This window comes from Triticum aestivum, chromosome 6B (genome assembly GCF_018294505.1).
Source record: "Triticum aestivum cultivar Chinese Spring chromosome 6B, IWGSC CS RefSeq v2.1, whole genome shotgun sequence".
Classification (NCBI taxonomy): domain Eukaryota; kingdom Viridiplantae; phylum Streptophyta; class Magnoliopsida; order Poales; family Poaceae; genus Triticum; species Triticum aestivum.
In genome coordinates, this window is record NC_057810.1 from 546,475,483 (window position 1) to 546,499,491 (window position 24,009).

General features: G+C 50.1%; 3 protein-coding genes across 4 annotated transcripts; 2 read left to right on the forward strand and 1 right to left on the reverse strand.

Moving 5' to 3' along the window:
* Positions 1-402: 402 nt before the first annotated feature.
* Positions 403-3,799, forward strand: LOC123137924 (tubby-like F-box protein 5). Its single transcript, XM_044557816.1, has 4 exons — positions 403-1,472; positions 1,549-1,636; positions 2,595-2,727; positions 2,808-3,799. The coding sequence occupies exons 1-4, from the start codon at positions 1,086-1,088 to the stop codon at positions 3,478-3,480; spliced, it is 1,281 nt and encodes a 426-aa protein (XP_044413751.1). The 5' UTR covers positions 403-1,085; the 3' UTR covers positions 3,481-3,799.
* Positions 3,800-4,515: 716 nt separating this feature from the next.
* LOC123137926 (universal stress protein A-like protein) lies at positions 4,516-10,973 on the forward strand. The gene is made up of 5 exons (XM_044557819.1): positions 4,516-5,276; positions 6,339-6,418; positions 6,645-6,763; positions 7,543-7,619; positions 10,730-10,973. Exons 1-5 carry the CDS (start codon positions 5,036-5,038, stop codon positions 10,753-10,755), a joined length of 543 nt encoding a protein of 180 aa, XP_044413754.1. The 5' UTR covers positions 4,516-5,035; the 3' UTR covers positions 10,756-10,973.
* Positions 10,953-13,266, reverse strand: LOC123137925 (transcription factor bHLH63). 2 transcript variants are annotated; one of them, XR_006468579.1, is made up of 6 exons: positions 12,775-13,266; positions 12,459-12,659; positions 12,227-12,361; positions 11,806-12,132; positions 11,318-11,717; positions 10,953-11,172 (listed from the first exon to the last, which is right to left on the reverse strand). XR_006468579.1 is itself a non-coding variant. In XM_044557817.1 (6 exons), the coding sequence occupies exons 1-6, from the start codon at positions 13,048-13,050 to the stop codon at positions 11,135-11,137; spliced, it is 1,056 nt and encodes a 351-aa protein (XP_044413752.1). In that variant the 5' UTR covers positions 13,051-13,266; the 3' UTR covers positions 10,953-11,134. The 2 variants fall into 2 exon arrangements, 1 of the variants encoding a protein (XP_044413752.1); XM_044557817.1 differs by having other exon boundaries at positions 11,639-11,717.
* Positions 13,267-24,009: the final 10,743 nt, after the last annotated feature.

Genomic DNA, 24,009 nt, shown 5'->3' on the forward strand with positions numbered 1-24,009 from the left:
TTTTCATGGGTTGAAGCTATGAACCCCTAAAAAACCTTGACACTATCATTTTGACAATTTGACAGATTGGAGCTCTGATCCCCCTAAACCCCATGACACCTTTACATTCCATCAACCGTTCATTGCATCCCAGAGGGAAAGTCTTCCCAACACAAAGTGCCTTTTAGGGGCTTTCACCATGTAACTTGCTCAGCAACCACCTCCCTCACCAGAGCAGCCCAACCTCAAGACCAAAGCGTGAGTCCCACGGCGGCGCACACTCCATGTTGATGCATAGGATTCCCGTTGGGCAGCTGTGAGTTTTGGGGAGCCGCGAGTACCTGCACACCTTGAAAGGTGAAAACTCAAAGAGAGGAAAAAAGAGCACCCCACAAAGGCTGTCCCCACCCTCTTAAAAAACCCCGTCTCCGTTCATTTCTTTATTTCCCCGCGGCCCCTTTTATTATCCTCTCCCTAATACAAACCCACGCCCAAACACACAGGACTCACAGGAGCTGCAGCGGAGAGATAGAGAGAGAAGAGGGAGAGGGAGCGGAGGGAGAGAGGGGAGAAGCTCTGTGGAGAAATCCAGAGCTTAGAAGAGGAAGGCGAGCGAGGGGAGCTCTTGGGGGGAAGGAAGGAGGAGCTGGGGATCCAACGGAGGCGGAAATGAGGGAAACGGAGGGTCCCCGATCCGTTCTTGAGCCGATTCTTTTGATTTTCTGAGCCGCGAAAGCGGGGAAGCTTTGGATCTCGAGGCCACCCGAGCGTGAATCCTCGGTTTCTCCGGTGCCTCGTTGCTGCATTGCGTCCTCCCCAGATCCGGACCGCCGGGCGAGGAAGCGCCGGATCCTCGCCCTCGCCGTCTTCACCAATTCGCCAGAAAATTCCAGTTTCTTTGTGTTTCTCCGGGGCCGCGTGCTTCAGATCTTTCTCAGAAAAATGTCCATTTGTTTAGTTGGGGTAGATGCGGGAGTGGCGGCGACTACTTTATGAGCTGTCTCCTGCCATTTTTGGAGTAGATTCGCCCGCAATGGCGGATCTTGCCATGGAGCAGTAAGGGGGCCTCTTTCCGCGAGAGCGACAGCAACTGCCCATAAGTTGCAATGTCTTTGAAGAGCATCGTGCGGGAGCTCAAGGAGATGAGGGACGGCATCGGGAGCATGTCCAGGCGCGGCGGCGTCTCCGACGGGCGCGCCGGCCACGGCCGCGGGGGGTCGCGGCATTCTTGGCCCAGCCTGTGGCCGGAGCCACAGCCGCAGCCGCAGCGGCAGGGCCAGGAGCCGCAGCAGCAGGGGCAGTGGGCGAACCTGCCGCCGGAGCTGCTGATCGACGTGATACAGAGGGTGGAGGCCAGCGAGGTGGCCTGGCCGGCGCGGCGCCATGTCGTTGCCTGCGCCGCCGTCTGCCGGTCGTGGCGCGAGGTCACCAAGGATGTGGTGAAGACTCTCGAGGAGTGCAGCAGGATCACCTTCCCCATCTCTCTAAAGCAGGTATCTCCCGTCTCCCCATGATCTGTTTGCTCATCATGGTGTGAGTTTGGATGCTTGACTTGGTGATTTGTCGCAGCCGGGGCCTCGTGATTCTCCGGTGCAGTGTTTTGTGAGGAGGGACAGGGCGACGTCCACCTATCTCCTCTACTTGGGGCTCAGCCCATGTAAGTCAATCTTGTCTGGTTGCTTGAACACATGGTTTGGAATTCCTTCTTTGTTCTGTTACCATAGCATCAAGATGTAGTATAATGTATTGCTTCAGTCATACTTTTCCTTGTGAGTTAGTTTGACTGACCTATGCAAGGCGAGTTGGTGCACAAATTTATTCTATTTAGTGGAATCTGTATCCGCTAATGCCTAATGGGATGGCATCGAAGATAAATAGTTCAGTTTGTATCATAAAATGTTCCCTCTACATGAGAGCATTCATATTCCTGTGCACTCATGGGCTGTTTGTGTATCATGCCTCTCTGTTTGAGTTTGTACTACATTCCTTTAAGAAGAAGAATCGGAAAAATAAACAACAAACAATCTAAGGGCTTCCCCACTACTGCAAGACCTTTATTGATTGCTAGTCCTGAATTCCAAATTGAGAAGGGAGCTAACTGTAACTGGTTAACATTATTTCGAACACTGTAATCAGTTAAGTGAGGGTATACCATAGTAAAACTCCTTCCTTGCTGCATCAAATTGGACCTGGGCTACTCATTCTTAGCAAGTGTAGCAGGAGCAGAAGCTGAACTCAACCGTTGATGCGGTGCAATAACTTTTACCAGAATAAGCTAGGCATCGTGTGCAGTCCACAGCAAACCTTTTTTAGGTCCTGGGCTACTCATTCTTAGTAAGTGCAGCAGGAGCAGAAGCTGAACTCAACTGTTGATATGGTGCATTAATTTTTACCATAATAAGCTAGATATCGTGTGCAGTCCACAGCAAACCTTTTTTAAGGTCAGTCCACATCAAGCTTGGTAGGCAGTGGAGCAGGGTGCATCCAGAAAGATAACCTGCACCACGTCCTATTTAAGATTAGTTCATTTACAGAGATTTAGACAGACACACAAATCTACCAAAGTTCAAATATGCCCAACAATGTCACTGACTAGTGTTGTGTACGCAATGCAGCTCTGCATGGGGAAAATGACAAGCTTTTGCTTGCGGCCCGCAAGATCAGACGTGCAGCCAGAACTTCTTTTGTGATATCGCTCATCTCTGATGATTTTTCTCATTCGAGCAGCACCTATGTTGGCAAACTGAAGTAAGCTTATTATTTTGTTGGCTACGTAATATGATTACTTTACTTTGCCATTTTAATCACACTATATTCTCCTGAATCAGACCAAACTTCCTTGGCACAAAGTTCACAATATTTGATAGCCAACCTCCTTGTGATGCTGCGGTGTTGCCTAACAACAAGCCAAGCAAAAGGCACTCGAAGCAAGTATCACCAAGACTGCCACTAGGTAATTACAATGTTGCTACCGTCTCATATGAGCTCACTGTCCTGCGCAATCGAGGACCAAGGAGAATGCAGTGCACCATGCACTCAATACCAGCCGCGTGCATTCAGGAAGGCGGCAAGGCCCCGACCCCTACTGGCATGGTCCACTCACTTGACGAACAAGTGTCCACCTTATCAACTAGCAAAGGAAAGGAACCAAACATGGAATTCTCGTCAACAAGCCTCAGCGCTGATTTATCCGGACCGATCTCCACCAGCGAAGCGCCTCTGCTTCTGAAGAATAAAGCTCCTCGCTGGCACGAGCAGCTGCAGTGCTGGTGCCTCAACTTCCGAGGGCGTGTCACCGTAGCATCGGTCAAGAACTTCCAGCTCGTCGCCTCGGTCGACCCTTCCCTCGGCGTGCCCGCGGCAGAGCAGGAGAAGGTGATCCTCCAGTTCGGGAAGATCGGGAAAGACATATTCACAATGGATTATAGATACCCACTGTCGGCGTTCCAGGCCTTTGCGATCTGCCTGACTAGCTTCGACACGAAACCGGCCTGCGAATAGGCGTTAACCGGGCCAGCGGAGACGTGTTGCCTGCCCCCTTGGATGCTGTAAATTCTGATATCTTTTGCTTCGACTCTCGGGACGAATGCCCCTGGGGAGATGGTAGGTGGTAGATTGATGGTAGCTTTGCCGGATCAAGATGGGGCAATGATATCCCCGTATCTTGGCAGACCCCCCAGGATGATTTGGGCCAACTGTTGTACGCGACTGGTATGTATTATTGTTGTTGTTGTTGGAATGTTTAGCAGTGACATATCACTGCCTTTATGGACACTGTTCATCTCGCCTGCTCTCCTCTGAAATTCTTGAGTGTTTTTTCTCCTGCTAGCTACTACTGCAATTGATGGCTGTCAGCATTTTCTTGCCACGTTTTCTAGGATCTGTGTCGAACCTGGGAGTTTTTTTTTTTTTGATATACAACAATCAAATGCTGCCTACAAGTGTAAACTGATTACAGATTTTAAAAGGATGTAAACTTTGATAAATACATTTTCGGTCAGAGGAAGTACTGCCCATCCAATCATTTTTTTCTGTGCCATGTGTCCCATGCTAGCTTGATTGTAGTTCCCACATATTCCTTTTTTTTAAGGGAAGTTCCAAGATATTCTGAATAGTGGTTTATCTTGCATATCTGCTTCCCTGGACCTTTGCTGCATATCTTGATAATCTCCGCTGTCTGAGGGGCAGAGAAGAATGTTTTTCTTTTTAAGGCACATAGAGGAGTGAGAAAGTGATAATAATAATAACCCTCGAACCAGATTGCTTCTTGGGTAATCTTGGGTTCCCACGCCCGCGGAGAAGCACCGCACCAGGCTTGGGCACGAAGCATTTCCAACTCCGTCATTGTCCATGTCATATACCGCCTTCGTCCTCGCTTGCGTTGCGTGGGGTGGCGTGGTGATCCCCGCCGAATCTTCTTCGCCTTCTAGAAGGTGCGAGCGTCTTCTGAAAAAAGAAAAGAAAAAGGTGTGAGCGTGGTGACTGAGATTGAAACCCGCCGCGTAAGGATGGGCCCTGGCCGCCTATTTCTTTCTTCCTCCCTCTTCCCCACTTCACGTGGCCCTTTGACCGTATCTGGCCGTAGCACCACTCCACCTACAACATGGAGGAGGACTAGCCAGCGACCATGGTAAATGGATCCATGATGAAATCCAGATTTACTCCTTGACCTCTGAATTTACATGGAATCCATGACGAGAAACACATGGCGAAGATGCACGAAATAAACTAGGACTCCTCCTCTTCTCTTTGCTTGAAGTATTCAATTCAGATTCTGACGAGGAGGTCTAGTCGGCGAGGCAACCGCGCCAAGCCGCCAGCACGAAACACCGGCAGTAGCAGGCAGAGCTAACGCCATCATCACCGGCCAACATAAATATACGAGTACTACCACCACGGCGAACGTTTTGCTGCCACTACCCAGCTACTAGCAGTACGCACGCACGTAGTGCGGCGGCAAAAGCAATCTGAAACAGGGGTTGGTGGAGGCGAGCGAGCGAGCGGGCGGCGTTTGGTTTCGTCGTCGGCGGTACTGGTACCGACCACCGAGCAGGCGATGGAGACGGTGGAGGAGGACGTGGAGGAGTACAGTTGGAGGGAGGTGGTGCTGCCGCGCCTCATCCCGGTCGTCCCCCACGCCGCGCCGGAGCTCGAGCGCGAGACCGGGGAGCGCCGCCGCGGCAGGGACCTGCTCGTCGCCATCGACTTCGGCCCCAACTCCAGGCACGCCTTCCGCTGGGCGCTCGCCCACCTCGCGCGCATCGCCGACACCCTCCACCTCGTCCACGCCGTCTCCAGTTGAGTCCCTTCACCGTCTCATCTCCGGATCGCGCGCTTCTCTAGGGTTTTACTTTTTTTTTTATTACTTTCGAGGCGATCCTGCTTCCCTAATCAATCATCGTGGTAAATTTGATAACCCAGAATTGTTAGATTATTGCGCGCAGTCAGGTCGCTGTCGATCGGTACATACTGTATTTTGTTTCTACTTCCATTTGGCGGCTTGTTAGTTTCGCGTGTGTTCAGCGCCCCGGCTCTACCATGCTATGCACTCTAATTTTGGCTTGGTACTAAGCAGTAATAATAGAACAAAACACAGTATAGTGTAATTTTTAGGGCAGTCCAGCCACCCAACTCTCGCACGTTAAAATGAAGCTAATCAAAGCTGGCTGCGTGCCAACATTTTTGTTTTGCTTGGAAATTGCAATAATAATCGTCTCTTTATAGTAGTGATGAGGCACCATCCTTTGATTATCATTTTGTGCCCCACGACCTCATCAACTTGAGTATTCCCAAGAAAGAAAGAAGGGCCAATTGGCCCATATATCATGCCCTCACGACCCCACCTAGAGGAACTGCAATCAGGAAAGTTGTTGGCTAGTATACTGGTTATCATGGATTCATGTTGCTAGGATGATTGTGTTCAAAAAAATGTTGCTAGAATGACGAGAAAGCCAGGATAGTATAATACGGTTGGTTTCAGTCTTAAATAATCTAGGGGCATTCGGTTATATTCTGAATTACCGTGAGATCATGCAAGCATCTGAAATTCTGAACATGCAGGATACCGGCTCATGTTTCTTCAGTTCCTGTTAGAAGCCGGCTGTGTTTCAGTTTATCTCTACTTTTCGGTTTGGCCGTACTTTGTCTAATTCGCTTTACTTCTGAACTGCTCCTTAGTAAGCCGATGTATGAACTATGGTTTCATTATGATAATGGAGCCGGGGAGAGCCTCCCTGTTTGTCTAAAAAGGGTACCGGCTCACGTTTTGTAATCAATTTCCACTGAATCTATACACCGGCTCCCCTTCAAATTTTGTGGTTAACTGAAAATGGGGGCTGATTGTGATTCAATTTGTGCAGGTGTGCATAATGATCTGGTATACAACAAAAGTCAGGAACTAATGGATGAGTTGGCCGTCGAGGCATTCAAGGAGTCACTGGTATGCTCTGTTACCCCTGTGTCTGTGTATAGTTTCGTTGTGCAACGGATTCATTTGCGTTTTGGGATCCAAGCTTAAAATGCGATGCTATGAGCACCTTTTTAGTGAAAGCTATGCAGACTATTTCTCGTGTAGTGTTCATATTTGTGAAATCCTGTGTCCTGTTTCGCTTTCATAGTTTCCCTAAGGAATTGATATATGTGCATTTGATTGGGATACTTACAAGGTCCACACCAAGGCACGGATTGTTGAAGGGGATGCTGGAAAGGTTATTTGCCGAGAAGCAGAGCGACTGAAGCCAGCAGCCGTCATTATTGGCACACGTGGTCGAAGCCTTATTCAGAGGTATCTGTCTCTAAACCACAGTTAAGTTCCGACTGCGGCAAACCTTGATAACCTGAGGAGCTGATGAGTTAGCTATGTAGTTCATTACCTTGGCCAACATTATAATAACCTGAAGAGCTGATGAGTTAGCTATGTAGTTCATTAACTTGTAGTCTCTAAACCACAGTTCAGTTCCGACTGCGGCAAACCTTGATAACCTGAGGAGCTAATGAGTTAGCTATGTAGTTCATTACCTTGGCCAACATTATAATATCTGGTAATTCGGAGGCATAATTCTAGTATTATCCCATCACGATAAGGTTTGCATATGCAAGTCCATCAAAGGTGTATTGCGAAAGCCCTTTTGTTGTTCTTGTTCAGTTTACATATGAACATATCTTCGTTTTAATATTGGCATAGTTACACAGTTCAAGTGCACGTCATACTTGATTTGTGAGCATATAAATTTTCTCACTGATTCACCATCTAAAAACAAGTCTACTAGTTTGTTGTGAAACGAAAACTGCTAAGCCCATGATCTAATTCAATGTTTCAAGAATCAGGCTTGATTGTGGCTAGGTATGCTTCAGTTAGTGCATGAAAAGAACATCAACTTTAGTGCTCTTTAAGAGAATATATGTGATAGCTCGAGTATTTGTTCTGAAACCACAAAGGGCACTAAAATATGTTCAATGTTGTTTTCTTATTTCTACCATTTGATGTATCTTCATATTTTATTGAGGCCCATGAGCTGAAGATATATTATCAAGTACACCTTTAACTTTGCCCTTTTATTGTAGTGTGTTGCAGGGAAGTGTCAGTGAGTATTGCTTCCACAACTGTAAAGCAGCACCAGTTATCATTGTCCCAGGCAAAGGTTAGTTCGAGTTCTTACTTCATGATAGTCCACAACTTGCATGAAATAAAGACTGTAAGATAGAAGTGCTAGTGCGAAATCTAGCATGTGCGTCTGTGTTTGCCCATATTGGTATGCATTGCTGGATGCAAGTGGATAATTTCTAGCTGTTATGACCGTCATATTAGGGGCTTAGCCTAGTGGGTTGTGGCCCAAGTTAACTTATCGTTATTAGGGGCTTAGCCCGATTATCTTACCGTTTGCTTAGGAGTCAAGTAAACCTCTCTATATAAGGAGAGGAGATGTATCAATCTAATCAAGTAAGAAGCAATCATATTTGCTCGGCTTCCTTAGGGAGCCGGGAGACCTAGCCCTAGCCGCATCCTTCCCTGCGCCATCTCCCTCTCAGCCGCCGCCTCCTCGCGCACGACGGCGCCCAGCCGCCGGCGTCCGCGTGTTCGTCCACGACCAGCTCCCTCCTTCCCCTACAACCTCCGGCCTAGACCCGGTAGAACCCTAGTTTCTACCAGCTTGGTATCAGCTAGCTTGGTTTCGACCATGTCATCACCACCACCAAGCCCGTCGCTGCCCCTCGCCACCACCGCCGCCGCGCCATCGCTGATCCTCTCCATGGCACCGCTGGTCTTTCCCTCGGCGCCGATGGGTTCCACCACCGGCGCATCGACCGGCCAGTCGCCGCCCCCCTCCACGGGTCCGCCGCCATAACCCTCCACCACGCTGCTCGTCTACTCCTCGGAGGCCATGACCGGTGTCCTCAACGATCTGGTCGTCGCGGTCCAAGGAATCCGGCTGTTCCTGGCTGGTCCGTACGTGCCGCCAACGCCTCCGCCGCCGGCCGTCTCCTCCGGACCACCGGCCCTACCCTGGTACTCGGTCCCCGCGGCGATCGCCGGGGGCCATCCGTCGCTCCAGCCGCCGGCCGCCCCAGCGCTGTCCTGGCCGCAGTGGCCCGCGCCGGCTCTCGCGGCGCCACCCGCGCCTCCCCCGCCCGCCCCAGCGCTGTCCTGGCCGTAGTGGCCCGCGCCGGCTCTCGCGGCGCCACCCGCGCTTCCCGCGCCCGCCCCAGCGCCGCAGTGGCCGTACTGGCCCGCGCCGGCCGCGCCGGTCCAGCTTCCACCGCCGCTGCCCAGCTCCGGACTAGGCCAGTCCACACCGGGGGGCCTCCCGATCCAGCAGGTCCAGTTTCCGCCGTCACCGTCCCCAATTCCGCCACCGCCAGTTTACACGGAGGCTGGGCACCCATCGGTACCCACACTGCAGTCTGGGGCCTCGTCCGGCTCCGCGGGGGCCTATGACGGCCTCCCCACCGTTGACCGGGCGCCGTCATCATCACTGCTCCGCACCGCCGAGCCGGTCGGCCATGGCGCGCCGACCCAGACGCCGCCACGGTTCGCCAAGATCGACTTCGCCACTTATGATGACACGGAGGACCTGCTTAACTGGCTCAACCAGTGCGACCAGTTTTTCCGTGGGCAGCGCACGCTCGCGTCGGAGCGCACTTGGCTGGCATCCTACCACCTCTGCGGTGCAGCCCAAACATGGTACTATGCCCTCGAGCAGGACGAGGGCGGCATGCCCCCGTGGGAGCGCTTCCATGAGCTGTGCCTCCTTCGTTTTGGGCCGCCGATCCGCGGGAGTCGCCTGGCCGAGTTGGGCCGCCTTCCCTTCACCTCTACGGTGCAAGACTACACCGACTGCTTTCAGGCCCTGGCGTGCCACGCGTCCGGCGTGACGGCTCACCAGCGAGCCGAACTCTTCGCCGGCGGTCTGCCAGATCATATCCGCGTGGACGTCGAGCTGCAGGGACCCCAGGACCTCCAGACGGCCATGTACTACGCCCGCGCGTTCGAGTGCCGCGCGGTGGCCATGCAGCAGGCAGCACCGTCCCGGGCCACTGGGCCACTACCCGGACCAGATGTTCCCGCGCAGGGTCGGCCTGACTCAGGCTTCCGCGGCACCCCTCGCCGCGACCGTGGCGCGCCCGTTCCGCCGGCTCACCTTGGCCGAGCTACTCGAGCATCGCCGGCAAGGGTTGTGCTTCAACTGCGACGAGCCCTACACGCCCGGACACGTCTGCCCGCGACTCTTCTACCTGGAGGCTGCAGACTACATTGAGGAGGACGCCGTCGCCGCCGACATGACCGCCCCAGCTGTCGCGAAGGTGTTTGACGCTGGTTGATCACCTCGAGGAGTTCAGCAAGCGCTTCCCCACCTTACAGCTCGAGGACGAGCTTTTTGTGCAGGCCGGGAGAAGTGTTATGACCGTCATATTAGGGGCTTAGCCTAGTGGGTTGTGGCTCAAGTTATCTTATCGTTATTAGGGGCTTAGCCCGATTATCTTATCATTTGCTTAGGAGTCAAGTAAACCTCTCTATATAAGGGGAGGAGATGTATCAATCTAATCAAGAAAGAAGCAATCATATTTGCTCGGCTTCCTTAGGGAGCCGGGAGACCTAACCCTAGCCGCCTCCTTCCCTGCGCCATCTCCCTCTCAGCCGTCGCCTCCTCGTGCACGACGGCGCCCAGCCCCCGGCGTCCGCGTGTTCGTCCACGACCAGCTCCCTCCTTCCCCTACAACCTCCGGCCTAGACCCGGTAGAACCCTAGTTTCTACCACTAGCAGTTTCTAGTTGTGAGGAAATTTTTGTCACAAGTCCACCTTATGTTCACAGAGAGCAATTTCTGCTCTTTGTCAACGCAAATCTGCGCTCGGGCAAAGGCTCATTTCCTTTTCCTTTTCACACTAACACTGTAATCGTTGATGATTCTTTTTCTTCAAAGCAATTCATTAATTAAGTATTAGTTTCTGATGGAAAAATATCCACTTGATAAACAATGTTTTTAGTGTAGTTCTGCTGACTGGGTCACAATGAGAGCAAAGTTATCTTATACTGTTGCCTTTTAGTGGCAAACATATTTGATGGTTTAAGAGACATTGAAATTTGAGTAGCACCCATGAAAAATCTGAAACAATATACCTTGCTCGAGGGGGTGGGGTGGGGGAATCTGGGTGCACTTATATATCTTCATCAGAACTTATTTTCAGTGATGATGTGCATACGAATTATGTTTTACTTCGAGTATAAGTAAGGTTGAATTATGTCTTTGCAGAAGCTGGTGAACAGTCTGTGCTTTAAAGAGGGGACGACAAGTAGGAGACAGCGGTGCACTGGTTTGGTGTCGCACCTTCAGTTTAATGTAATTTATCTGATAAGATGTGTGCATGCTGTTGTTCTGGATTTGTTTGTAGTGAGAATATTTATTCTGAACAAGGTAGCGAGAACATATTGTAAATGCTTTTGCTGTAATCTGAACCATTTGTGTAGCTCGGCAGTGAAGAATTGCGGATTGCTTATGATTTGGTACATTAGCAATACAAGAATATAACTTCACACACAAATGTGCTTTGTTTTAATTGCTGACAGAATACTGCATTAGTACAGTTGCTATGAATAAAGAATCTTCAGCCGCACGTATAGCTGCACTTAAAACTCCAGGGATGAGAATTAATCCCGCTTACAATTCCATTTTGAGGTTGTCTAGCAAACAGTCACCTGCAAGTGAAAGTAGCATCTTGATTCAGGGAACATGTTCTTCTGAAGTTAAAAATAGCACAAAATGGACACTTCAGTCCTAACACTGCATTACGTACTAAAAGTAGAAGCCGGATTCAGGAAAATGTTCAGCATAACCGCTTACTCAAGTTTCAATGCGTTCATTACATATGCTTCCTGTGCTCAACTGACTATACACATGCATCTTCCAAATCTGCACTCATTTTTAGTCGAGTACAAATGAAACAAGATAAATACTGTTTGACGCATTTTTTTTGTCAGAGTTCTGTAATGAGATTCTTTAACCTTCTGTCAGTATAGCAGGTACGTGATGACCACTGGCCTCATCTTAACTGTAACAACATCTTATTTTTTCCTTGGCTAACTCTGTATCTATGTTCTTTCACACAAGAATATCAGTACAAGGTAACCCTGCAAGCTTTGCTTCAGAGAAGCAGCTACTCACTTTGAACTGACTGAAACTGTGCGTCAAACCCACTGAACAAATGCTGAGACGCAATGTCCCAAGCAGCAGCTCCATTCACCTGCAGCAAAATACAGCAAAAAGAAGTTCAGAATACCATCTACCAGAACCGTACATCATGCAACGACGGTCGATCTCCGGGCACATACATCGAGGGATGACTCGACCGACGCGGCGGCCGACACCGAGACCGGCGTGGCAGCCGCCGACCGGGACGCGCTCTGCGCCGCCGGGTACGGGTTGTTGAGGAGCATGTCCAGCCCGAACCCAGCAGCCGGCTGCTGCATCTGCTGCATGGTAGTGCTGCTCATCTGAAGGCAGGACGGGTCCAGCTGCGCATGGTGCATCGGCAACGTCATGGCGGGCAGGGCCGCCGCGGGGCCGCACGCCTGGTTCATCCGCCTGCCGCCGAAGAGGTCGTCGACGATGTTGAAGTTCACCACCGGGTTGGAGGCGGCGATCTTCATGGACAGGAACTGCGTGCGTGCGGCCATGTCCAACAGTAAGAAGCATGCAACGTGATCTTCACATGAGAGAAGCAGAATCAGCGGGTGGCTGATGCGTGCGTACCTCGACCTGCTTCTGCAGGGACTGGACGTAGTTAATGATCTCGTCGAGCATGCCGGCCTTGCCAGTGACCTTGTCGCACCCGGGCACCAGCTCCTGCAGGTACCTCATCCGCTCGCTGATCCGCTCCCGCCTCACCTGCATCATATGCGCAACAAGATCAAATTGGGTCATACATGTCGTTACACAAGGTTTAATTGCTGTTTGTACTACTATCGATCTATAATCTATATACCCGTTCGGCGAGGCTGTGGCTGTCCGTGGCCTGCCCGCGCCGGGCTCGGACGTGGATGTAGTCGGTCTTCTGGCCGGTGGCCGCCGCCTCCGGCTTCTTCCTGGCGCACGCCTTGGGTTTCTCCGGCCTGCCTTTCGCCGCTCCTTCAGCCTCGCCAGGGTCGCACAGCTGCTGCTTCCCTCTCGGCCTCTTGCAGTCGTCCTGGCAAAGGTTTTTTGTTAGTCAAAGAAGAGCACACCAATAAGCAGAGCGCAGCTCGAGGCTCACGCAGAGACAGAGGCTCGCAGCGCATGCACAAAAACATCGTCCGACTCACCTTTGCGTCCACATACGCGTCAGGTTTTCTCTTCGTGGACCCGTCGCCGCTGCTGGCGCTACCGCTGCAGGAGAAGGAGTTGCCGGCGCCGTTGCTGCTGCCCGGTGGTGGTGGCGCGCCGAAGGCCGCGTAGCAAGCGCCGCTGAGGTCCGGCCACTCCTGCTGCTGCAGGTACCCGAACGCGCCGCACAATGCGCGGTACTTGTCGTCGTCGTCGAGCAGGCCCTGGAAATGGCTCTCCACGGACGCCGCCTGACCGCCGCCGCAGTGCGCCATTAGTCACCACCGCGCCAAGATCGATCGAGGCGCAACAACAACAAGGGATGGCGATTAAGTCGGGCCGAAGCTTTGGTTGATTCTTCTGGTGTAGTGCAACTAACTATGGATCTTCGAAGACAAGCAAGCAACCAGGCGAGGCGAGGCGGCGTAGGGCTTGTGCCTGAAGCTTGCGTGTCCCTGTCTCCTCGGCCCTCTTTTGTGCTCCCTGGAATTTTTCCTAATCCATATATATAGAGGGAATGATAGGTGGCTGTGTAGGAAGTAATCGTACTTTTCCTGCGAGATTGAATTGGGCCCTTTAGGTGTGATCATGTGAGGTAGGGCAGGGGCTGGGTAAAGGAGGGACGGGTCCCTGTGTTTCAGCTGGCAGATGCATGCAGTGGCTAGCAAGTCCCGCTCAGGCCCCTCCATTTGTCTGCAAATTGGTAAGTGGCTCGTTCCCACATCTGCCTTAATTTGTAAGGCTGATGCGCTGTCGACCAGTGAGGCTAGGGAGACCAGTTATGATGTGTGAACAACACCCATTGATCAGAAATGAGCATTCAATTTTTCGAGCAACCAGCTGTAGCTCTGCCTTTTCATAAAGAAGAAGAAATTTGACAATTAACAAGGAAAACAGACAAAGCTTTGTGGTCTCGAAAAAGGCCGGCTTTGGTTCAGCTCTCGGGACAATGTTGCACCTCGACGACCCTGTCGCCCAAGCGACCATAGTCGCCGCCCTACAATACGACCCGGGTTGCCGTTCTAGCTTACAAACCTCGACCACACACACCAGCCCTGAGGTTGCATACCAGACGAGCCAACGACTCTGCAACCCGTGTGACCATAATCGACACCCTGCAAAACAGTTGCTCTTACGGAGCCGCCACGGCTCCAACTTCCACATCGCCCCCTAGGCACTGACACCCAAGTAACCAAACTCGACAACCAGCAACACAAATTCACTCTCCCAAGCTGCCACTCCAGCATTCACACCGACCCAGAGGCCGCGCAGCTTCACATGAAAAGTATCTTAATCTTCCCGGTAAACAGGGAAAATCCAAGTCTCTCGAACGAGATCTTGAATGAGTGGTAGATCATAGTATTATTTCCGAGGTTTCCAATATGAGTTGGGAGGTAAGTCTATTGGCTAAAAAAATGACTGTACAACTCTCAACTATTAACATGGCTACTCATAAAATGTGCCTAAGAATCCTTCACTTTCATAATTTACCGTGGTTGTTGAACTGTGCTGTGATGCGATGAACTTATATCCTACTCCCTCTGTTCTTAAATATTTGTCTTTCTAGAGATTTCAACAAGTGACTACATATGGAATAAAATGAGTGAATCTACACTCTAAAATATGTATATATACATCCGTATGTGGTAGTTTATTTGAAATCTTTAAAAAGACAAATATTTAGGAACAAAGGGATAATTGACATAAAAGATATGATCACAAAAGGAGCCAAAAAAAGGTGTAACCGAACGGTGAAATTAACAGAAACAGGCCGGGCAAATGATCTACCCAGTGAAAATGAATAGCTAAGCAATGAAGGACCCCTTTGTGCATGCAGTGAAACGAGAGGGTTGCTTTCTGAGTTTTGACCGAGGCTACAAAAGGACGACTGGCGCAGTGACAGCTGCTGCAATAACCGCATGGACAGCTCTATCCTTTCTGCGTGCACTCACTCGCACACTGGCCCCCACCACCGCTCATCCGCCACGTGTACACTGCATTAAGACGGCGAGATCGCCGGATTAATGATAACAACCCTTTGGCCATTACTGTCGGAAATTGTGCTTTGCGTTGTCGCTAATACGATGATCAGTATACGTGCACGTCGGCTTAATTCCTCTGGCACCATCAGTCCTCTTTTGATACCAGTACTGCCGATGATGATGGATAAGACCTGCGACAGTGTAGTGGTTCTTGTCGATTTTCATGAGGCTGTTCCCCTTTTTAAAAAATTCGTCTGTCGTTTTTGCGGCCGGAGTATTTGCAGTAGCTTCGAAATGGTGTGATATTTATGCGAGAAAATCGTCGGCGTTCATGTTTGTTATGTAATTTATCGTGTTTGTTATGTAGTCCTATTATTATCGTCGGGTGTGCTAGTTTTGTCACTTTATAACAATCCGATGGTTTTTTACCTTGCTTTTGAATCATGCTCGAGCCCCACCACTGTACACGCGAGATGGCCTTGGACCTTGAGCAGCAAACAACTGCTAAATTGCTAACCTGAAAGTTTTGAAGTTTTCTTAGAGCAAGTACAATAAAGCTGAGTCAGCGGGCTATAAAGAATAAAATAGTATATTTTTGTTTAGTTGGAGGAAAGAGAAGAGGAGAGAGAAGGTAAGCGGACTCTTCGTGAGAATGAAAGATGAGCCACATAATAAAAAAATAGTTTATTCTTTTCATCTACTATTGTACATGTTGACTATAAGATGAGCTGTAGATAGGGGCGGCGCTAGGGGTATTCTTGGGTCTTCATGTGAATACCCATGATTTTTACAAAACAATGTTGATTTTGGCAAAAGAGTGACAATTTTTAAAAAATAGCAATGTTTTTTTGGTAAAATGAATACACATGAATACCCGTTTGCAGATTTCTGAAGTCGCCACTGGCTATAGATGACATGACACTGGCTTATAGCCAGCAGCTGGCTATACTATTAACCATGCTCTAATTAGCAGGGTGGGTAGTTAGTAGTCACCGTTTGCGAGGTCGAACAGCTGGCTTCAGCCAAGGTGGGAAGAATTCAGAGTGTCACTACGTACCCAGCTCGTGGTCACTAGTTAGCCGATGAGCTAGCAAGTCACCGTTGGTTGTTTGCATTGTTCCCTCCGGTGGGGTCGCAGTCATGGACGCGTCCAGCGCCCACACCACACAGGCCGATGGAGCGAGCGCCACGCAGTAACCACGGGTGGCTACGTGCGTGCTCTAGCCCCATACGTACATGCATCGCATCGCATGCCCATCAATCCATCATCCTCATAGGCATAGCACCAACCCAGCCCAGCCAAACCTCTCCTCCACCCTTGTCGGCCCTGCAGTCCGCCACTGCTCCGGAGCAGCCAGCGCCAGACGACGCATCATGCTCATGCATGCATGCATGCATGCAACGTACTCCTCGAGAACGGGCGGGGTTCCTGTTCCGTTCGGGAAAGGGCCGGCGTCCCCGTGTCCTCCGCCTCCTCTTGTGGGCAGACACGGTCAGAGTCAGGTCGACCGGAAATTCAAGGAGATCGATCGGGCAGACAGAGGCATGCCAGTATGTGCATGCAGGTGCAGGTGCGCGACTCTGAACCTCTGATGATGAGGCTCATATCAATTGCAGGTGGATGCATGGTGGATGGGCTTTGGTCAGGCCCATGCGATGCATGCACTGCAGGGTGGGCGTGGGGTGGTGGGGAGAGGTGGGTTGTGTGTGGCTTGTCTTGTATTTGTCGCTGCCGGCGGGAGGCGCGGCAGAGGGGATCTCTGCCGGTGCGCCCAACAGGGCCCCTGAAAACCACCGGTGAGCAGACACCCCACATGCGCACCTCCGGCCCGCTCCATTGTCCCCTGTGGCAACGGCCGGCATTCCTTCCACCGCATCACCTTCGTTCGCAGGGGCTTTAATCTTGATCGCCAGGGGATCATGCGTTGCATGAACACGCCACCGAAGGGGAGATTATTATGGAAAGACAAATGGAACAAAATATATGTATTTTTTAGAGTTCAATTAACAAACAGGACATGGAAGAACTAGCTGGTGGAGCATTAGGGAGATGGATGCATTGCACTGGCTCCACAATCGGCCGATCCTCTCTCTGTTTCAATTGTTGCGCGTCTGTGTCACCAGCTCTTCTCGTTAGCTGGCCTATCACCAATCGCTCAAAAGTGACCAACGATGTGGAATTGCCATCGCAGATCCAGCAGCAGCAGCACCACCATGCTTTCGCTCTAGACGCATTCGATCTGATGGAAACAGGCCGGATTACTGCACGGCACGCAAGTGGCTGCTTGCTTCTCTGATCCTCATCATCGTCCCCTGTTTGCTGGTGCGGATCACCTTGCCTTGGTTATTGTGGACACTGAAATTAACCTTTTGTCGTGATGCAGCCCCAACTTGGCAGCATATTAATCTTTGCTTTAGTTCTGTCTGACTGGGATGCGTGTAAATGCCCGTAAACCAGAGATCAACCGGCATTATGTTTTAGTGGAGCTGTGGAGTTGCCGGCGAATACTGCATGAAACACACCTTCGTCCCGCTTTAGCGCCGGCGACAAAAAGGGCTCAGCTGCGCCCACATATCCTCGTTTACCGTCGGTTTGGGCCGAAATTACAACCGGCAAACCTAAGCCGAACCCAGCGCACCGGGGGCGCCGGCTGAAGCGAAACGGCGCGTGGGCCCGCGTTGTCGGCGACACCGGCCGATTTCCCGCCTTTTCTACCCCTTTCCCTCCATTTTCCCAGTGTCACCCCTCTTCTCCTCGCCGCTCCCACCGTTCTCTCCCCACGTCCGTCCAGCCAAAGCAGAGGAAGCCGAGGGCACCGATGACAAGGCCCCCGGGCTTGTCAAACGCCCAGTGGAAGGCCGACGTTGATCACTGGGAGGCGGTCACCGCCGACCGACGAAACAGGCTCATCATGAAGAAGGCCAGGTACACGGCGACGGAGCAGGAGGAGGCATCTCGCGCGGGGATGGCGAACCTTCCGCCTCAATAGACCGTCCAGTGCCTGATGTGGTCACCTATTACAGGTACAGTCAAGGACTCATCATTTGGGGCTCACATAGGGCCATCACCATCATAGGTAGGTCCCTGGAACGTGCCAACATTCGGATGCATACATCAGGAGGTTCACTCGGACGGCTCTGTGGCACTCGGACGAGCACACGTCACTAGGCTGATGGACCACCAGTCGAATGTAGAGGACATGAGGACGTCGTGGGAGCTGCAGTCGGGGAATCCTAAGTTACCCACTAAATAGAGTTATAGCTACTGTTACCTGTAATTGCTGTAGTAGAGGCTCATTACGCTAGTAACTGACTCATTCCGTGACAGTTAATGCCTCGGTGGCGTGGGAGACATGGGGCTGCAGCGCACTCTATATAAGCCGCACCCCTCTTCATAGCCAGGCACATTCAATCTCTGTAATCATACCCATCATATCGAAGCAAGCCTCAGGGCATGAGACGTAGGGCTTTTACCTCTGCCGAGAGGGGCCTGAACTCGTTAAACACCGAGTGTTACACCTGCACCGTGGCTAGTCTCTGCTCTGTATTCGTACCCCTAGTACTCATTGTCAGGATCGTAACCCCGATAGTTGGCGCCCACCGTGGGGCTAGGCGCCTAGCAAAGTTCCATAATGGAGGTGGTTTTCTTCATCATCATGCCAATCGACGATGAAATCCGTTTCGAGGCTCTCTCCTTCATCACCAACGACTCAGCGTGGCTCCGTGAAGCCCCGCTGGACATGGAGGCGTTGCCCATCTACGGCGCGATGCACTTCCGCCCATCGACCTACGGAGTCCTTCTTCGGCAGCTCTCGGCTCCGTACCGAGTGGTCACTCGCCCCATCATCGTGCGTCACCGCAAGCGTTCCGGACGCTCACGACTACAACACTGGATCAAACATGCTGTGGCCACCCATGCTGCAGCTGAACATGTGGCGGCACTCGAGTTCGACAAACCCACCCTCCACCTCTCTAGTGTATCACTCGGCGATTCCTCCGAGGAGTCCGAGTGTGAAAGCATCAAATCCACTGCCCAAATCCTCATGGCAGACAACTCCGAACGTCATGCGGTCCATGGGTTCACACACGCTCAAGGTGATCGCGTGGGAGCGTCATGCGGCAATACTGACGGCGGGGCTGCGTGCCATGAGCCTTACGTGCCCCAAGCTCTCACCCGGGAGCAGCGAGACAAGCTCCATAGCAGGAACGACCACCTCCTCAACACCCCCATCACAAGGACGACACCCGAGGCGTTAGCCATGGAGTTGACTCGCCTGGCTACTCTGGCCGAGCACGACCGCCTCGAATGGCTTCAGAGGGAGCTGGACGAACGCGAGCGCCGTCGATTCAGTTCTAGTCGGCACAAACGCCGACTCTACTCGAGTGACCAACCTCGTAAGTATCAAGTTCTCAGTACTCCACTTCAAAATTGAGCTGCCGCCACTCGGACCGCGGATTCCATCTAGCCCTCTGGCTCTTCAGCCGGAGAAGAGATTCGTCAGATCCAAGCGCTCCTCAAGACAGCGCTATCGCAGGATGAGGCGGTGTCCCAATCCAGAGACCGGATCCATAGCGCATCCGTGCGTGTGGAGACCATCCAGTCGGCTCATAGGCCACTCGGCTCGGGCAGGCGCCGAGCCACTTCTTCCTCCAGAGATCGTCACGAAGAGCGGAGGCGCGATCGAGTCGCATTGCCCCGACGGAATGATGACTACAATTGTGCCCTGATGCCTCCACCACGGGATGTCACGTACGGGCGACAGCCCTACGACGACAGATAGAAACATGGCGGCGACCGCAGGCCGAGTCCTTCTCGTCCATCGAGAGACACTGGAGACCTGCTGTTCAATGTGAGATCCGTTCTCGCTCAGAACCTGGTCGATAGAGGTCGGCCCCTGCGCAGATCACGACGTACCGAGTGGTTCCGTACCATCAGGTCCGGAGTACTTCAGCCGTTACATACAGGAAGCTGAGATTCCCAACAACTTCAGGTTGGCCACTGATACGTCTGCATCGTATCTAATTTTCCAAACTCTTTTGCCTTTGTTTTGAACTCTAATTTGCATGATTTGAATGGAACTAACCCGGACTGATGCTGTTTTCAGCAGAATTGCCATGGTGTTATTTTTGTGCAGAAATCGAAGTTCTCGGATTGACCTGAAAATTTACGGAGAATTTTTGTGGAATAAATAAATAAATACTTGCTTAAAAAGATACCAGAGGGGGGGCACCCATGGGCCACAAGCCCAGGGGCGCGTCCTCCTGGCTTGTGGGGGCCCTGGACCGCATCCGACCCTAACTCCAACTCTATAAGTACCTATTCACGGAGAAAAAAATCGAGGAGAAGGATTCATCGCGTTTTATGATATGGAGCTGCCGCCACATCCTATTCTTCATCAGGAGGGCTAATCTGGAGTCCGTTCGGGGCTCCAGAGGATGGAATCCGTCGCCATTGTCATCATCAACCTTCCTCCATCACCAACTTCATGATGCTCAACGTCGGGAGTGAGTAATTCCATCGTAGGCTTGCTAAATGGTGATGGGTTGGATGATATTTATCATGTAACCGAGTTAGTGTTGTTAGGGTTTGATCCCTAGTATCCACTATGTTCTGAGATTGATGTTGCTATGACTTTGCTATGCTTAATGCTTGTCACTATGGCCCGAGTGCCATGATTTCAGATCTGAACCTATTACGTTTTCATGAATATATGTGAGTGTTCAGTTCTTGATCCTATCTTGCAAGTTGTAGACACCTATTACGAGTTATGATCCGCATACCCCAAGGTGACAATATTGGGATTCTTTCCGGTGATTACCGTAGTTTGAGGAGTTCATGTATTCACTAAGTGCTAATGCTTTGTTCTGGTTCTTTATTAAAAGGAGGCCTTAATATCCCTTAGTTTCCACTAGGACCCCACTGCCACGGGAGGGTAGGACAAAAGATGTCATGCAAGTTCTTTTCCATAAGCACATATGACTATATACGGAATACATGCCTACATTATATTGATGAATTGGAGCTAGTTCTGTGTCACCCTTGGTTATGAATGCTATATGATGAATATCATCCAACACAATTATCATTGCCGATCCAATGCCTACAAGCTTTTCACATATTGATCTTTGCTAAGTTACTTTCGTTGCTACTGCTGTTACAATCACTACAAATCTGCTACTATTACTTTTGCCACAGTTACCGTTAGTTCCATACTACTTTGCTACTAAATACTTTGCTGCAGATATTAAGTCATTGAGGTGTGGTTGAATTGACAACTCAACTGCTAATACTCGCGAATATTCTTTGACTTCCCTTCTGTCGAATCAATAAATTTGGGTTGAATACTCTACCTTCGAAAACTGTTGTGATCCCCTATACTTGTGGGTTATCAAGACCTTTTTCTAGCACCGTTGCCGGGGAGCATATCTCTATTTGCTGAGTCACTTGGGATTTATATCTTCTGATCACTATGAAGGAAATATGCCCTAGAGGCAAAACAAAGTTATTATTTATTTCCTCATATCATGATAAATGTTTATTATTCATGCTAGAATTGTATTATCCGGGAACATGATACATGTGTGAATACATAGACAAACTTGAAGTCACTAGTGTGCCTCTACTTGACTAGCTCATTAATCAAAGATGGTTATGTTTCCTAACCATAGACATGAGTTGTCATTTGATTAACGGGATCACATCATTAGGAGAATGATGTGATTGACATGACCCATTTCCGTTAGCTTAGCACTTGATCATTTAGTATGTTGCTATTGCTGTCTTCATGACTTATACATGTTCCTACAACTATGAGATTACGCAACTCACGTTTACCAGAGGAACACTTTGTGTGCTACCAAACGTCACAACGTAACTGGGTGATTATAAAGGAGCTCTACAGGTGTCTGCAAAGGTACATGTTGAGTTGGCGTATTTCGAGATTAGGTTTTGTCACTCCGATTGTCGGAGAGGTATCTCTGGGCCCTCTCGGTAATGCACATCACTATAAGCCTTGCAAGCAATGTAACTAATGAGTTAGTTACGGAATGATGCATTACGTAACGAGTAAAGAGACTTGCCGGTAACGAGATTGAACTAGGTATTGGGATACCGACGATCGAATCTCGGGCAAGTAACATACCGATGACAAAGGGAACAACGTATGTTGTTATGCGGTTTGACCGATAAAGATCTTCGTAGAATATGTAGGAGCCAATATGAGCATATAGGTTCCGCTATTGGTTATTGACCGGAATCGTGTTTCGGTCATGTCTACATAGTTCTCAAACCCGTAGGGTCCGCACGCTTAAGATTTCGTTGACAGTTTTATTACGAGTTTATGAGTTTTGATGTACCGAAGGTTGTTCGGAGTCTCGGATGTGATCACGGACATGACGAGGAGTCTTGAAATGGTCGATACATAAAGATTGATATATTGGACGACTATATTTGTACACCGGAAAGGTTCCGGGTGAGATTGGGACAATACCCGGAGCTCCGGGAGGTTATCGGAACCCCCCGAGAGGTATATGGGCCTTATCGAGCCTTAGTGGAAAGGAGGGGAGAGGAGCAAAGGAGGGGGCGCCCCCCAAGCCCAATCCGAATTGGGAGGGGGGCCGGCCCCCCTTTCCTTCCTCCCTCCCTCCTCTTCCTTCCCTCTCCCTCTCCTAATAGGAAAGGGGGGAGTCCTACTCCCGGTGGGGGTTGGACTCCCCCCCTAGGGCGTGCCACCCCCTTTGGCTGGCCCCCTCCTCCACTCCTTTATATACGGGGGAGGGGGGCACCCCATAGACACAACAACAATTGATCTCTTGATCTCTTATCCGTGTGCGGTGCCCCCCTCCACCATAGTCCTCCTCGATAATATTGTAGCGGTGTTTAGGCGAAGCCCTGCTAAGGTAGAACATCAAGATCGTCACCACACTGTCGTGCTGACAGAACTCTTCCCCAACATTCTGCTGAATCGGAGTACGGGGATCATCATCGAGCTGAACGTGTGCTAGAACTCGGAGGTGCCGTAGTTTCGGTGCTTGATCGCCGTGAAGACGTACGACTACATCAACCGCGTTGTTCTAATGCTTCCGATTTCGGTCTACGAGGGTACGTGGACGACACTCTCCCCTCTCGTTGCTATGCATCACCATGATCTTGCGTGTGCGTAAGATTTTTTTTTTGAAATTACTACGTTCCCCAACACACTATGTGGAATCTGAAAGATACCAGAAGCAAGATTTTTCCCTCTACTATGAGGGGAGGTAAGGAACTACCATCTAGCTCTGCACTTCATTCACCTTCTGTTTTGAGTAAGCTTGCGTCACCTACACCTACTATTAATTCTGATATGTTGCAAGTAATTGATGATGCTACTTCTGCTATGAAAAATGCTTATGATGATGCTAGTACTTTGCTTGATAAGACTGTGCCATTGGGTGAATTTTTTGATGAACAACTTGCTAGAGGTAAAGATATTGAGAATGCTGAAACTGATGAAATTATTGAAACTGAACACTTTGAAACACCTGTTAGACCTAGCACTCCTAGATATGAATTGCCTGTCATACCCGAAGGTTATGTTATGGATGCATAGGTAGCTACGGACTTTCTTGCTTGTAAAGATAGAGAGGATCTTAAGAAGCTACTAGTCAAGTCGAAAGAAAAATCTTTGAATGCTAGAATGCAATATCATACTAAGTTTGCTACTTCACCTATCTTTATTACTGATAAGGATTATGAATTCTTTGTCGATCCTAAGTTAATTACTTTGGTTGAATCTGATCCTTTCCTTGGTTATGAATCTGAAGCTATTGTGGCACATCTTACTAAATTGAATGACATAGCCACCCTATTTGCTCATGAGGAAAAAATCACCATTACTCCCAATGTAAACTAATATAAGAGTGTTTAGATAAGTAAAGTAATGATCTAAACACTCTTATATTAGTTTACGGAGGGAGTACCATATTCTTAAGTTGTTTCCTTTGTCATTAAAGGGTGATGCTAAGATATGGTTTAATTCTCTTGCTCCTGGTTGTGTGCGTAGTCCCCAGGATATGATATATTACTTCTCTAAAAAATATTTTCCTGCTCATAAGAAAAAGCTGCCTTAAAGGAAATGTTTAACTTTGTGCAAATTGAAGAAGAGAGTCTCCCACAAGCTTGGGGGAGTCTTCTCCCATTACTTAATGCTTTGCCTGATCATCCTCTCAAGAATAATGAAATACTTGATATCTTTTATAATGGACTAACCGATG